Source organism: Rhineura floridana, chromosome 4, assembly GCF_030035675.1.
Source record: "Rhineura floridana isolate rRhiFlo1 chromosome 4, rRhiFlo1.hap2, whole genome shotgun sequence".
Taxonomy (NCBI): domain Eukaryota; kingdom Metazoa; phylum Chordata; class Lepidosauria; order Squamata; family Rhineuridae; genus Rhineura; species Rhineura floridana.
The window spans coordinates 155,473,368-155,489,596 of NC_084483.1; the positions used below are offsets into that span (position 1 = coordinate 155,473,368).

The window sequence follows — 16,229 nt, forward strand, 5'->3', positions numbered from 1 at the left end:
GGCAGGGTCACTTGCTCGATCTCTTGTACTGCCCCCGCTAAGGTGTTCTTGATTCCTTCAGGTTGACAGTTCTCCTGGCAATACTGTGAGGTGAACCACATCACCGCCTCCTTCCAACTTATTGTGGGTTCATGCTTTGCTAGCCAGGGCATTCCCAGAATCACCTCAAAGTTCGAGAGATCTGACACGTATAGCGAAATGAACTCTTCGTGCCCGGGGATTTGAAGTTTCACTTCCTCCGTGGCTTGTGTCACCCCTCCTGACTTCAGGGGTCTCCCATCGATAGTCTCCACAGCTAGGGGAGCGTTCAGTTTCCACCGGGAAATTCCATGACGCTTGACTAACTTTACATCAATAAAATTTGTGGAGGCTCCACTGTCAATTAAGGCAGTGGAATTAAACACCACTCCTCTGGAAGTTGTAATCCGAATAGGCAAGACCAACACCCCCTTTGAGGGAGGTTGGATCGTTGTGGGGCCTTTATACAACGCTGCCCCCAGTCCACCGGCCTGCACGTGGACTGGGTGTTCTAGTTTCCCGACGGCTCAGCTTTCCCCCCTTTTAGTCCACAGTCTCTGGCCACGTGGCCCGGCTTTGAACAATAAAAGCATAAACGTTCTCGGCGGCGTCTTTCCTTTTCTTCTTCTGACAGTCTTGGCCTAGCCCCTCCCTGTCCCTCAGCTGCATTACCTGCCATTCCTGCAGAGGGAAGGGTCTTGCTGCGAGATGCCGAGGCTGAGTATCTCGGGACCTCCTGCTTCCTTTCCAGGCGCCTTCCTTCCATCCGGTGATCTATCTGTAGGCATAGCCGGATGAGCCCTGGTAGGTCAGCGGGGGGGGGGGAGGTCCTGGCCAACTCATCCAGGATTTCAGCATTTAATCCACTCCGGTACATAAACATCAGGGTGGCGTCATTGTAACCAGTTTCCTGGGACAGAATTTTAAAAGCGTTAGTGTACTCGGAAACAGTCCCTTTAGCTTGCTTCAGAGCGCCTAGTTGCCGCGCTACTGTTTCAGCTCTTTGTGGGTCTTGGAACATCTCGGTCATCTCCTGTATAAATCCTCTGTACCTTCTTAAGACAGTATCTTTTCTCACGAGATACGGAGTCACCCATTTTGCAGCTTCTCCCTCCAGGAGGCTAATCACGAAGGCCACTTTAGCCCCATCGTCTGGAAACTCCATGTGCCTGACATCCAGATATAACTCACATTGAGCCACGAAAGTTGCCAACTGATTACTTTGTCCCGCGTATTTTGAGGGCAATCCAATGGGAACCTTTACTGCGGCAGCTGCAGGGGCTGTTTGCATCTGGTCTATCGTGGCCTTCAAGGTTTGATTATCCGTCTTCAGCGCCTTGACTGCTGCTAGCAGGGCTTGGACATCCGTCTGCAATTCAGCTACCTTAGTCCACAAGAGTTTCACTTCTTCCGTCTCAGAAGTGGGGTTTGTCCCCCCCGCTGCTCCCTTTGACATCTTGTCCCAGTCAAGTGAAGAGAGCATTGAGGGTGATTTAGGTGGCTCTGTCAAGCTGTCAGGCCCAGGATGCGACTCAGGAACCAGACCAGAGGTTGTAGTTAATTCGTGTTTTATTAGAGTAATGTCCAACAAAGACTGCGCTTTCTCATGAAGCAATACAGGGATACAGGTCCTGCGACATTGGGAGAAAGTTGACAGAGCAAGGGGCTGCTTCCCGCCTGTTCTTTAAGAAGGGGCTAAACGGGCGCGCAACCTTTCGCTCCTCCTTAACTCCCCCTCAGGTACTGCCCGCCTTCCCCCCTTCTCTCCTGTCTTTTCAACCGTCTGCGTGTGCGTGGTGAGGGGGGAGGCATCACCTCCTCCTCTTCTGAAGTGTCCGATTCCCCTATGGGTGATAAAGGAGGAGCTGAGGGTAAACCATCTCTCCGCCTTTCTGCTGTGATCAGCCCTCCCTCTTGCTCTGAGCTGCGGAGAAGGGAGGGCCTGGGAATGTCTGGGGGGGATTCTAAAACTTCAAGGCTCTCAGGCTCCCTGTTGCTAGGCGACCCTATCTCTGGCATGTCCTCTGTTTCGGCTTTGCTCCACAGAGGGTAAGTTCCTCCCTCCTCCCTCTGCCAGCCATTTGAATCCTCTTCTGACAACCCCCCAGGAGCCCAGCTCATCCTCCCGACAACTGGCGACCCTCTGCATACAACGCAAGTGCTCTAGCACTGTGCTGTAGTGACTTCTATACATGTTTACTCAGAGGTAAATCCCACTGAGTTTAATGAGATTTACTGGAATTTATAGAGTGAGAAATCATGATTTCCCATGTCTCAAATGTGCCTTTATGCCTAGGTTTCTTTTTCCATATATACCAATAGTTTGAAAGCTACAGGCTAAGTCTTAATGCAATTGAGTCATTAAAACAGCATCAATGGCTTCCAAGTCTGTCGAAATGTGGACAGAAGTCAGGTTTTCAGAATGAGGTTCAGAATTGGGCTTTTATTTTTACACTTGGTAAGCATACTAAAACATGAATTATTCATGAATTTATAGCGTATGATTTCTGGATTGTCATACGGTCCCTTGGAAGGGAATAATAAAGTAAATAGCAGGGATGGGATCTGTTGGCCAGTGTGGGTTCAAAAGCATTCGTCGACCTAACAGTCTGGTATCGATTCAAGTTCATTCTTTGTCTGCAAGCTCCTGCTTTTACTGATCCATTTTTCCCCCTAGAAAGAATATTGGCAAACTGAAGAAAAACTCAATAAAAATATCAATATCAGTATTTTAGACACTGATTTTTTTTTTAAAAAAGTTTCTGAAAATAGTAGCAGAAAATCACTAAATAAAAATCCGATCCACAACAATAGTGAATAAGCAAATTAATGGGAAATTTGTTCCCAAATCCAAACTGGGTGTAATTCTAGCACATCCCTAGTCAATAGACATTTTTTTTAAAGTCTCAAATCCCTCATCAGATCTAGATTTGGGGTGGGATTTTATTAATGCTTTATTTACTGAAATTTCAAGTAATGCTTAATAAAATATGTATTCTCTTATGAAGTGCACATCTAAGCAGTTTCACTCAGAAATCAATCCTGGGATTAGACTTAATCCCAGGTAAATTTGCACAGAAATACATATATTAATATTACATTATACTGTCTCACATTATTCTCATAACTCCTCATTTTTTTGGTAACAGAATTGCTTTTTCAGTAGTGGCTCCCTCACTTTGGAATTCTTTGGCAACTGACCTCCGTCAGGCCCCTTCCTTGTTATGCTTTTGTTGGGCCTTGAAAACCTGGCTCTTTAACCAGGCTTGGGAAGGGGATTAGGGTGGCAGAGGGTAGTTCTGTGGGGATTTATTCAGTTTTTAAATTTTATACTGTTTGCTTTTTGAATTGTTTTTACATGGATTGTATTGAATTTTGTTGTACGTCGCCCAGAGTGGCAGATTAACCTCTGCCAGATGGGCATCTAACAAATCTAATAAATAAATAAATAAATTCTATTGTTCCTTTTTGTTTTTCATAAAACTTGTTTTTCTGTTAGCTATCCAGTTTCTTGCTGCACACTGCTCAGGCTTCTGAGCTGCCATATATTGGGTTACAGAGTTACTTCCTTAGAGTCCTTCTGATAGCTTTCCATCTTTTCTTCCGTGTGATTAATTTCTTGTTCAAAACCCTTTTTTTCTCCCCTTCTTCCAACATTAATACCACTGCTGCAACAGGGAATTACCCAAAACCAATAAAAGAAATAGAGAATGCCTAAAAAGAAGAAACCATCTCTGTCTATGGAGACACTTCTATGGCTACATTTGGGAAATCAGGGTTTGGCAAGTGCCTAACTTTCTCTAGATAAGGGCTATTATGTATAGACCTAAGACCTCGGAGTCCACAGTTATAAGATTCCTCTGTAGTTGCTTTTCTGTTCTGGTTTTCATTTACGCCTAAGTAAAAAAACCCCACAACATAGTTATTAGATTTTATCACAACTGTTTTTCAGGCACTACAAGCAGCAACATTCTTAGTACTTGGCCAATTACCAAATGTAAAGAATATTTACTTTGAGACTACTATGCCGATAAAGTGCAGTTTAGCTTCACTGAGTTTTAACTTCAAAGATATTATAAATCTGACCTGCACATCATACATTCTGCAGGTTGACTATGGCCCCCTTCCAGTCTCTTGTGTTCCCATGAGGGAATTACAAATTTCTATTGTCCATGGCCTTTCCCCACATAATTACATAAACATCTAAAGCATGCCCAAGCCCATCAAAAAGAGGTAGAAGTCTGCACCACTATGTCTGAACGTCTCTGGATTCAGAGATGTATGGGGGAGAGGCATCTGTTTTTCAAGCCTACTGCACAGACTACCAATATCACGCAAACTACATTTTATGTTAATGGAGATGGGGATGGGATGCAGAAACAGATAATAAACATGTTGGAAGAAAAGGGTAACAGAGAGCTCACTGTGGCAAGAAAAAGGGAGGGAAAGTGAACATGTGGAGCTGCAGAGAGGCCTATGGGAGTGAAGAGGGGGAAAGAGGAATAATAGACAGGGCAGAGTGAGCTGTGGATAGCAAGTAGAAAAAGTGCTGGTAACTAAGGGCTAGGGCCACGGCTGCACCCTACATTAAAAGTACTATTATACTACTTTAACAGTCATGGCTTCCCCCAAAGCATCCTGCAAACTGTAGTTTGGTAAGGATGCTGAGAGTTGTTAGGAGACCCGTTTCCCTCAGAGTTACAATTCCCAGCGCGGTATGATAATTAGTTCCTATTCCCACGGAGGGAACTCTGGAAACTTTACTCAGTGCATAGTTAAACTATGGAATTTGATCCCACAAGATGCAGTAATGGCCACCAGCTTGGATGGCTTTAAAAGAAGATTAGACAAATTCATGGAGGATAGGGCTATCAATGGCTACTAGCCATGATGGCTGTGCTGTGCCACCCTAGTCAGAGGCAGCATGCTTCTGAAAACCAGTTGCCGGAAGCCTCAGGAGGGGAGAGTGTCCTTGCACTCGGGTCCTGCTTGCGGGCTTCCCCCAGGCACCTGGTTGGCCACTGTGAGAACAGGATGCTGGACTAGATGGGCCACTGGCCTGATCCAGCAGGCTCTTCTTATGTTCTTATGTTCTTAAACTGCAGCTCTGCAAGTGGGACATAAGTCTCCTAACAACTCTCAGCACCCTTAACAAACTACAGTTCCCAGGATGCTTTGGGGAAAGCCATGACTGTGCTTTAATTGTTAGCTGCAGACATAACTAGTGACTGGACAGGGATCGCATGAGTTAAATAATTTTCCATCTTTTTGGATACAAAAACTATGGGTGCATCTCCACCTCTTTTTTCTGAAAATGGGTGCAGATGACACTAGTCAAACCCAGTCCCTTTTTACTGTAAAACCTGGTGGGATCAGCTTGAGTGCATTTTTAAAAACATTCGCTTCAAAGATATTTCACAAATGATTGGCAGATCAACCTGTTCCCCTCCAGGTGTAGCCAATGGAAACTATTTGCTGTAGGCAATCAGTGTGCTCATGGTGTGTATGTCAGAAGAAAGGGCTGTAGTCTAGTCTTCTCTCTGACTTGCTGTTTTCTACATCTGTGATTTTTTTTGTTCAATGGAGCATTTACCTGAAATGAAGTGTTATCATTCAGATGTGCGTTTGCTGCTTTATTTGCTGTTTATAAGAAGCAGGTCTGAGAGATGGTAGTGCAGAGAGAGAGAAAGAGTGTGATACACAGTGCACAGAGAAGCGTGTCTTAGGGGGTGCAGACAGAGCAGGAAGGGCTATTAGAGAAAGGGGTCCAGATCAGAGAGACCTGTGGTAGTGTAGAGAGAGTGAGTACTATTGGATGCAGAGAGAAAAAGACTTTGTATGGGATGCAGAGAGACCTGTGATGAGGAAAGAGAATGGCAAGGGGTAGCGAAGAGATGGAGGATAAGTGCAAGATGTACAGAGTGAAGAAAGAGAGGTATAGTGCAGATATGGGGGTGCAGAGAGGTGTTTCAGATGGTGAAACTGAAAAAGGGGAGAAGTAAATGCAGAGAGATAAATGAATGCTATGGGGTGCAGAGGTAACAGAGGCTGCCACTCTACGCATTGTTTTGATGTGATCCATCGTAATGTTTATCAGTTTATCCTGTTGCTTGCCATGTCCTTAAAAACCCAATAAAATATATATTTAAAAAAGAGATAGAGGCTGATAACAGGCAGATAATAGAAACAGGGCTACAGAGACAACTATGGCTAAGGAAACAGAAGAGCGGAGATACTAATAAGAGTACTGATCTGTGGAGGTGCAAAAAAGAGAAGAGCACAGAAGAGAAGAGGACTATGTGGTGATGAGAGAAAAGGGGGGAGCTTTAACAGAGAAAGTGGCTTAGAGCATTCAATATGATGTGCAAAGAAGAAAAGGGTTAACAAGCGAACACTGAGTTAGAATGGTAATAACAAAATGCTTTTCGTGTAGTGATGCAGCTAATGTAGTGATGCAGCCCTCTTGAGATAGTAAAACTGTAAACATTTCTCTCACATTTATTTGAGTTGTGCACCTCTATTACAAATCCACAGACATACAGTCAGGTTCATTCTAAATTTCCATCCAAGAAAACATTTTATTTATTTATTTATTTAAAATATTTCTATCCCACCCTTCTACCCTACCATAGGACACTTGGAGTGGCTACAATAAAATCACACACACATATAATAAAATACACAATAAAAACACAAAACATTACAGTAAATTAAAATGCATAAAATACTATTAAAATACATAAAATGCATTATGCAGACACATACAAACATACATACATGTATATATGTGCATACACATATAAGAAAGTGAGAATAAAAGACCTTAAAAGGTAAAAATAAAAGATAAAAAACTTAAAACAGTGTCAGGCTGACCCATCAGTCCCAACCAAAGGCTCTCCAGAACAAAATAGTTTTTACAAGTTTCCAGAAGACCATCAGGGAGGGAGCAAAGCAGGCTTCTTGGGGCAGGGAATTCCAAAGTCTCGGAGCCACAATTGCAAAGGGTCTCTCCTTCGTGCCTGTCAATCTAACTTCTTTCATTCCAGGCACGCAGAGGAGACCAGAGGTAGATGATCTTAAATCCAGGCTAGGAACATATGGATGTAAGAGGTCCCTTAAGTACACTGGTCCAAGGCCATTTAGGGTTTTAAAGGTCAAAACCAGCACTTTGAATTGGGCTCGGAAACATATTGGGAGCCAGTGGAGTCAATAAAGCACAGAGGTGATATGCTTCCTGCTCCATGCTCCAGTTAACATTCTGGCTGCTGCATTTTGGACCAACTGTAGTTTCCGAATCGTTTTCAAAGGCAGCCCCATGTAGAGTGTGTTACAGTAATCAAGCCTTGATGTCATGAATGCATGTGTCACTGTGGCCAAGTCAGCTGCTTCCAGGAACGGAAGCAGCTGGTAGACCATTCTGAGATGGCCAAAAGCACCCCTGGCTACCGCAGCCACCTGATACTCCAGCAGCAGGGCAGGATCCAGAAGAACTCTCAGACTGCGGACCTGCTCTTTAAAAAAGGGAGTGCAACCTCATCCAGAACAGGTTGCAACCCTATTCCTGGGGCAGTTTTTCCATCTTGTCTGGATTAGGTTTCAGTTTGTTCGCCCATATCCAGCCCTTCACAGCCTCCAGGCACCAGTTTAGGACGAGCAGTCCCACCTTGCCATCAGATGGAATGGAGAGATAGAGTTGAGTGTCATCAGCATATTGATGACATTGCACTCCAAATCTCTGGATGACTTCTCCCAGTGGTTTCATATAAATGTTAAAGAGCATGGAGGCAGAATGGAACCCTGAGGTACCCTGTAGGCCAACGGCCAGGGGGTCGAGCAGTAGTCTCCCAGCACCACTTTCTGGGTCCTGTCCACTAGGTAGGAACGAAACCACTGTAGAACAGTGCCTCCTAGACCCATCCCAGCAAGATAGCTCAGAAGGATACCATGATCGATGGTATCAAAGGCTGCCGAGAGGTCCAGCAGCACCAACAGGGATGCACTTCCCCTGTCCGATGCCCGCCGTAGGTCATCAAGCAGGACAAACAGGGCAGTCTCTGTCCCATGACCAGGCCTGAAGCCTGATTGAAAAGGGTCTAGATAATCCGTTTCATTCAGGAAAACTTGAGCTGCCACCACCCTCTCAATCACCTTGCCAAGAAAGGGAAGATTAGAGACTGGCTGGAAGTTATTAAGATCTGCAGGATCTAATGAAGGCTTTTTTTAACAAAGGTCTAATCACAGCCTCCTTCGACAATGTTGGCATAGAGCCTTCCCTTAGGGAGCTGTTAATCAGATATGTCAACCAACCAGCTACTCCCAATCTGGTGGATTTAGTTAGCCAGGATGGGCAAGGATCAAGCAATCATGTAGCGGCCCTCATTTCTCCCACAGTCCTGTCCACATCCTCAGGCTTTACAAGCTGAAAAGTATCCATGGAAAAATGACCAGAGGGAGCAATGGGGACACCCGGCACAACTGTAATTAACGAGGAGTCCAGGTCAATCCAAATGTGAGCAATTTTATCTGCGAAGTGCCTTGCAAACATTTCACAGCAAGCAACTGATGGTTCAGAGTCTGCTGTCGGGTGAGGTCCCAAAAGACCCCGGACCACCCGAAAAAGCATTGCCAGACGGCACTGGGCAGACGCAATGGTGGCAGAGAAGTAAGCTTTTTTCGCAGCCATCACCGCCACATGGTAGGCTCGAAAATGAGCTCTAACTAGTGTTCAGTCAAAGTTTTGTTCAATTAAACAATCATGTCTCAGATTTGAAGATCATCCAAAAGCTGGATTCACAGACAAGGTCACAACATAATCTCTGAGCAACTGACATGGATGGTGTGTCTATATATCCATAGTAGCTATTCCATTCCATTCTTATTTACGTTAGAACTAGCCCACTGTACATATATGAAACTGATTGGTCTACTAAAATGTACACGGTTTAACTTTCAATTCCTATAGATCTGCACTCCTTGAGATTATAGCAGTATTCACTCTTGGAAAGACACTATAGTATGACCAAGAGAGTGTAGCTAAGATCCTCAAAATCTGCTGAGATTAAACCATATACCTTAACACAATGTAAAATGTGATAAATACATTTGTTGACATAAAATTTGTATTGAGAGTAGTTACTGATTAAAACAAATATCCGTGTTCTTAGATTTATTCATATTACAAATTATTTGATAACATGCTTGCTATGACAAATTCTCAGTTATTTCCATGCAGCTAATTGAAGCAGATAGTTACAATATTTATCTAACTTTGCTTGGACAAATCAACATATGGTATTGTTTCTTTTCCTCAAATGGATCACAAAGAAATATTTTGGACTCAGGGTTGATATACTAACAATCATTTAAATGAACAAAATTTACTTTCTATGACTATTTATTTTTCCTTATGTTGCTGTTTTTGCAGATTCCTGCCAATAAACTAATTTGCCATGGCACTGAGGAAAAATGAACCCCAAAAGATTTAAATCAGTCAAAAAAATTAAATGTTCCCTCAGGCAAATATTCATGGAATGTTTTTGCGGCACTCATCCAGAGTTGGTACCAAAATCTTGTTCCAGGATTAATGGAAAATCAATGCTCTTAACAAACATCATCTGATAACGTCTTTTTAGGCTCAGAATTCCAAAAATAACCCCCAGGCTAAGCGATGCCAAAAGTGTTATTCTGAACTTATGGTAACATTGGGAAAATGATTTTCTCTGTAATCACATACAAATGAAATGGCCTAAAATGCCAGTAGAGGTCACTCTAGGAGGTGAATCAAAAGGATTATGTGATAGTTGTCATTACCCAACTTGCTCAGACAGATGTGGATTGTTTCAAATTTGAAACAAAAATATTCAAAAGAGGAATGTACTATAGTACTGAAATAAAATTAAAGATGTGAAATACTAAGAAAATCCAACTCCTGTTCAATTTTCATTCAAATCAGAACTGGTTTTGTTTCTTGACTGGCAACCTATTACATCCTGTTCTTCAGATCTCTTCACTCATTCAACAAAAAACCTGAAATCTCTGGCTGCATTAGCACAACTTAAAGAGAGTGTGAAACCTTCATAAAAAGTGAGCATGAGTGAAGGTTCATTGGCAAATAATACCAAGTGAATACAGCTCTGGGCTACAGTAATTCACTTTTAGGCACCTCATCCTTTGCCTTGATGTCATTTAAGACAACAGTGTCTTCTCTCACACTACAATTATCTATCTGGAGCACATATGGGGCACAGCTGGATTGTTGGCTTGCTTCCCCAGAAGAAGGAAGAGATCAGAATACCACATGTTGGCAATGACAAATAGCAAGTTTAAGAAATCCTAATAATTTCTTATAGATATTCAGTATGAACAGTAATGTCAATAACCATAAATCAAGGGGTTCACCTTCTCCATCTATAACTACATTCACACATTACACTATGCCATGGTGTATCATGATGTGCACAAGTAGGAATGAGCCACAGAGAGCCTTGGATTTGCACACACACCCTCCTGCAAAGCCACATAAGAGTATTTTGGAATATTTTACTTTTGAGTTTCCCTTAAATACTAGGGTTGCCATATTGCCCGGTTAGCCAGATTTTACCAGGATTCTAGCCATGCTACCTGGTACGCACTTAGCCCATTAGGTGACGCTGATTCCCAGCTTTCATTTCTTAAAAAACCAAGTCTCTAGCCCTTGTAGATCCAGAGACACAAGGCAAAATGTGGAGGCAGTTTTTTGCCTATTTTGTGAGAAATCACCCTAGTCCTGCCTTTCATTGTTTTTAGCCAATGAGGGACACCATAGCTGTCATGGGAAAATCAAGAATTTTTGCCTGCCTGCCTGCCTACCTGCTACATATGCAGAATCTACCTGTTTAGAAAACTGCACATGCTCACTTCATGAACACATGCAGCTCCACCCCTTACCCCAGCCTTTCCCATTGGCAATGCTGGCTGAGGCTGATGGGAGTTGTGGTCCAACAACATCTGGAGGCACACTGGTTGGGAAAAGCTGCAAAGATTTTCTGATTGAGTCAGGGTATGTGTCTTAAGTGGTGAATGCAATGGGAGGGTCTACCTGCCATTATGGAGGATGGAATAAAGGGGTTTAAATCCACCGAATGCTCCCTCCCTGAACAAATACAAAATATAAAAGCAAGCCTCTCTATAGAAAAGGCTGAGGTATTAACATTTGTATTTTTCGGTCCTGCTCCCATCGGAATGCAGCCTTGTTCATCCTGTTGCCTGGCACAGCCTCTGCTCAGCAGAAAAGGCTAAGAACTGTTTTTTAATACATTTCCTTCTTCAAAATGACTGGCAGATATCTCCCCACCAAACATCAACCCACTTCATTTCCTCCCCAGGGATCGATGGATGCAAGTGTGTTTGTGTATCTACACACATGTATACATATATACATGCACACAGACTCTATATATATTCAGTGCAGTGGGGGATGCAACCTTCCCCCCCCCAAGACCAATAGGAATGGAACAATTCACCCCACATCCATCAGCTTGGGAAAAATTATTTGCTTACTATGTGATATATTTTGCTTTTGCTGCTACATGTCTGTCCCCTGGCAGTGGCTGAAATCCCTTATTCCTAATGCCAAATTAACAGAGAGAAATTTAGTATTTAGTGTTGTAGAATGCACTCAGCACATATTTAGAAGAGCCATTTTCTTTATTTCACATATTCAAATTCCAGTTCTTGTTTTTGCAAGCACTGGGGAGAATTTCCTTTATTTAAAATTTGAAATGAAAATGATTGGTTTGTTGCTATCTTCTTTTATACAATCACATTTCAAACATGATATATTTTACCCTGCAAACCACCTTGAGAACTTTTTGTTGAAAAGCAGTATATAAATATTTTTACTACTACTACTATTTTTGGCAGGACTCCATATACGTTGTATACTCAAAATATTCTAAAGTTCAGGCAAGCCTTGCTGCACACCAAGGTTTTCTTCTTTCTAGTGGCATATTAAATACTCTAAAGATAGAATATACATTATTCCTATTTACTTGCTGATCTTTAATTTACTGCTCAGCATAAGCATAAGCTCGCATGTCTTCAGGTACTTCAAATTTATGCAGGAGTATAGTCTGGTGTTGGAAAGGATTCTATGACAACGCTGCTTGCTTAGAAGCTAATTAGTAAAGATTATTGTCTGAACTGATAATATTGAAATATTGATTTTTATCTGCGTTACAGGTTGTAGAGTTCATTTTCATATTTCCTAATTGTTGCTAAGACAACCTCTCAGTTACAATATTGCTTTTAATTGACTGATAGTATATTTTGTTTTTGTAAGCTACCCTGACAGCAGGATATAAATCCTCTAAACAAACAAATGAACAAATGAATAAATATTCAAAAGTGTTGGAAACTAGAGTCTAGGTATTAAAGACTGAAACTGTAAATTAAAAAAAAATTCTTCACATCCTCCCCCAGTTTTTGGTAATAATTAGTCCCTGCACTGTTTGTTGTTTGTCACTAGGAATCCCCAGATGTGTATCTAAATATTAATTGCCTGTACATGCAAGGAAAGACAATCATGAGAATCTCTTTTTTAAAAAATGGCTGAGTGTGAAGGTTTCCTGAATGAAAAATCCACACCCAAAACATGTCTGTGAGGGGAAACAGATAATCATTATTCAAAGTGTAAGTAAAATATCTCCATTGAGAGGAAAGTTTTAAATAAGAGGGCAGCTGGAAAATGTTAGCACCAATATTTCAAATGGAAATTATGCTTCATTTTATATTTGGATATTTCAACCATAGTCTTAATTAGGTTTACTACCAAGCAGTTTTCTTTCATGAATGTCTTGATGCCTTTGTGGTTATTAAGGCAGTTCCTATGAGAACCAACAGCTGTTTCTGTCTGACTGCACACACGCACACACATATCCACACACGCACACAAAAGAGGCACTGAATGATCTTCAACGCACAGTAAACATCAGGCCACAATATTACAAAGAATGAAGAAAACAAATAGAAGATACTCTATGTGATCCAGTGTTAACAAAACAATCATGTATGTGATACAAATGTGTACTATGAAAATCTGTGGCCTGCCCTCTATATATTGCAGTGCTGTAAATTCCAACTGGCAGTCAGCAGCTCCGTGCTGTTCCCTTTATTTAAATCAAGTAAGTTATTATTTAATGCAGCATTCTTTCCTATACAATAGGGCCCCGCTTTTCGGCAGCCTGCTTTTCGGCGTTCAGCTAATACGGCGATCTTCAATTAGAGTAAGGCCCCACTCATACAGCACTTGTTCTGCTTTTACGGCATTTTTCAGGTATCAGGCACCATTTTATTGATAGAGTTCCGCTTTTTGGCGGGTTTCGCTTTTAGGCAGGAGTCTGGAACGTAACCCGCCGTATGAGTGGGGCCCTATTGTAGCTGTTTCTGTGAAGAATGAACAGTAATTAAACATTTAAGAAGGCTCCATGTGTTTCTGGAGACGTTTGGAAACACACAGAGTGCACATGTTTTTCTAACTGCTTTGGTGTTACAAGTTCATCCTAGGACAACTACTAAATAAAACAAACCTAGGCATACATCAACATGACTCCACTGAAGCCAGCAGACTAGATCCTTAGTTTGTGGAGAAGAGTAGCCCCAATGAGGTCAAAGGGCTAAATCTTCTGCTGCTGTCAGTAACTATGGTGAAATTCTTTTATTTCATTATTTCAACATTACAGTTCATTAAGATCCAACTAGAACAAATTAAAATTTTTAAAAAGGAGAAGAATTCCCCCCCTTTCCTTTCCCTTTGAGAAGACAGGAGGTGGAGGAGGGGGAGGGAGTGGTGAAGAAATAGAAAAAAACCAAACAGAACTAAACTAAATTAATTTGCAAACCATAAGTTACAATCAGGAGCAGACAAAACATAATTCCAGGTACATAATAAAAACAAGGTTTTTGCCTTATTCATTTAGAACATTACAGGTGTGCTAAATTGCCTTACCAGTTTGTTCCATGAATTCAGGGGATTGGATTTTACAACTGATTAGCTGACCTCATTTCTTTTTTTCCCTTTTCCCTTTACCCAGTAACCACAAAGTTTTATTCATTTTTGCCATATTTCTACATAAACTGATGGTATTGGTTACCTGTGTGTATCATCTTTTGTATAAGTAATAAAGTCCTGCCATATTGCTAAAAACTGATCTTATGTAGTTTGTCCCCTAGATGCCCTCAGCTTGTGAGATATTTTCTCCAGTAGGGCTGTTTGCCAGACCTTCGTATACCAGTTATCTAAACCCTGCAAATTGAATACTTTCCAATGCTTCGCTATCAATGCCCTTGCAGCTGTCAATAAATGTGGGACCAGCTCTTTATTTTTTTATCTCTCTATCAGCACTGATGTATAGACTCAAAAGAGCCAAGTAAGGAGAAGGAGAAATATTTTGTTTAATTGTTAATTATTAATTAATTATTAGATTTGTTCGTGATGCAAGAAGCAGCCATGAAAATGTTGCTGCATGACCCCTGAGAACATGAGGACTGTAGGCAACAAGTTAACGGCATATTTGTGTGAAGGAAAATCCTTGTATGAAAAGAGCAAAGACTTACTCACCTTGAGCTGCTTTTTGCATGTGCCGCTGGGTTATCTCTCCTTTCAAATGGTCTGTGCAAAAGGTAAAGTTTGTTTGATCAATAATTAAAATAATCTGGCTAACAACCTTTCATGTATGTTACTTCCTTGCATAGAAAATTATCACAGAGTATATTCCATTGTCATTAGGGACAGGATCTCCTGAACACTCTCTCTTTACTTTGTTGATGATCAGAAACCATTTATTTCTTGTATATCTCAAAGCACTGATTTAATAACTAGCTCTGAAAATTCAGTCCCAGAATAGCAGCACAGTCACTGTCATGGAAATGTAGTGTCTTGCTCTTAAAATACACATGCATCCTGTAACTCTGCAAGCCAAGAAGAGTGGAAGACAAATGCACTTCCAGGAACTCATTTATAAAATTTGCAATGGAAAATAGTCATTCACCCAGTCTCATAATCACCATTTAAACAAGTTTCCCTAAAATACTTGAATGTTCCAAGGGCAGATGTAAATGTCTGATGAGATACATTTTCTAATACCTGTAGGAGTGCACCAATTCAGTTTCATGCAGAATGAGGTACTGAAGCCTTCACCTTATCCAATACCCTTTCATTAGTTGTCCCATCTTGATCAATGGTCTACTTCCTGGAGTCTTCACACTAAAGTTAGGGATGGTTCACATACATGGCGCATGGACTGGCCTCACAGAGAGATGCTGTTTGTAGGAAACTGGTGTTGTGCATGTTGTCCAGCTGTCATAAGGCCACAGACAGCCTATGATGCATCAATTCATGTAATTTTCGATCTGGGAGGAAGCAACTATCAGTCAACTCCCAGTCACCACTGAGCAAATTCAGCCTGTTTTCCCTTTATCTCTCCCTGATCAAAGCATGTAGTGTGAAATTGAGATGTGAAAATTAGGAAGCATTATAAAGATTAGGGATGAGTAGGAAAACTGAGAGGTAGCAATAAAAGAGAAACAAAACAGTTTACTAACCTATGCTAGACAGAGGAATCACAAACTCCTTTGCAATGAGCAAGGATCAAAATGATGTCAATAGATTACCTATGTTCACAAGGATTAATCCCCATTTTTAACCCTGCAGAATCAGAAGAGGAGTTTGACTCAGCAGGAGGATTCTCCAACTTAGTATGAGTTTGGGTAGGCTGCAAGGGATAGTTTGTTGACAGTTGGAACATAGCATGTTCAACACATAGGCATAGGAGAGATGGGCCATCGACACAATTCAACAACCCAGGAAGGTGAAATTTCCAGTCTACTCCTAGTAGAACCATCAGGGGGGATCTGGTCTATGAGCATGGAGGATGCTTGAAATGTGATAGGCTGCCATGAGGAAACATGTTGAAGATAGGGCATTGTACTAGTTCACTGGATTTCTAAAAAGACAGGCATTTTATTCTCAGGCCTTTCTTCATGGATGCCTAGCTATGGGTGGAATAAATGCACCCATATTTTTATCTACAACAGGGCACTACTTTTTAAAGAAACCATTGCAGCAAAGATCAGGGTAACTGCATATACATCATATATGTGTAGCACTGCTTCATAAATGCATAGGAGGCAGCTTTATAACAGGTCAGATTATTTGTCCATCTAGCCAGCAGCAG

General features: G+C 41.6%; 1 protein-coding gene across 10 annotated transcripts in view; it reads right to left on the reverse strand.

The window, feature by feature from the left end:
* Positions 1-16,229, reverse strand: part of KIF6 (kinesin family member 6) — a 332,020-nt gene that overhangs the window by 48,982 nt on the left and 266,809 nt on the right. For all 10 annotated transcript variants that reach the window (XM_061624903.1, XM_061624906.1, XM_061624910.1 and 7 more), the window contains one exon: positions 14,615-14,665. In XM_061624903.1, the coding sequence (XP_061480887.1) occupies positions 14,615-14,665 (51 nt within the window). The remainder of the gene's footprint in view (positions 1-14,614; positions 14,666-16,229) is intronic.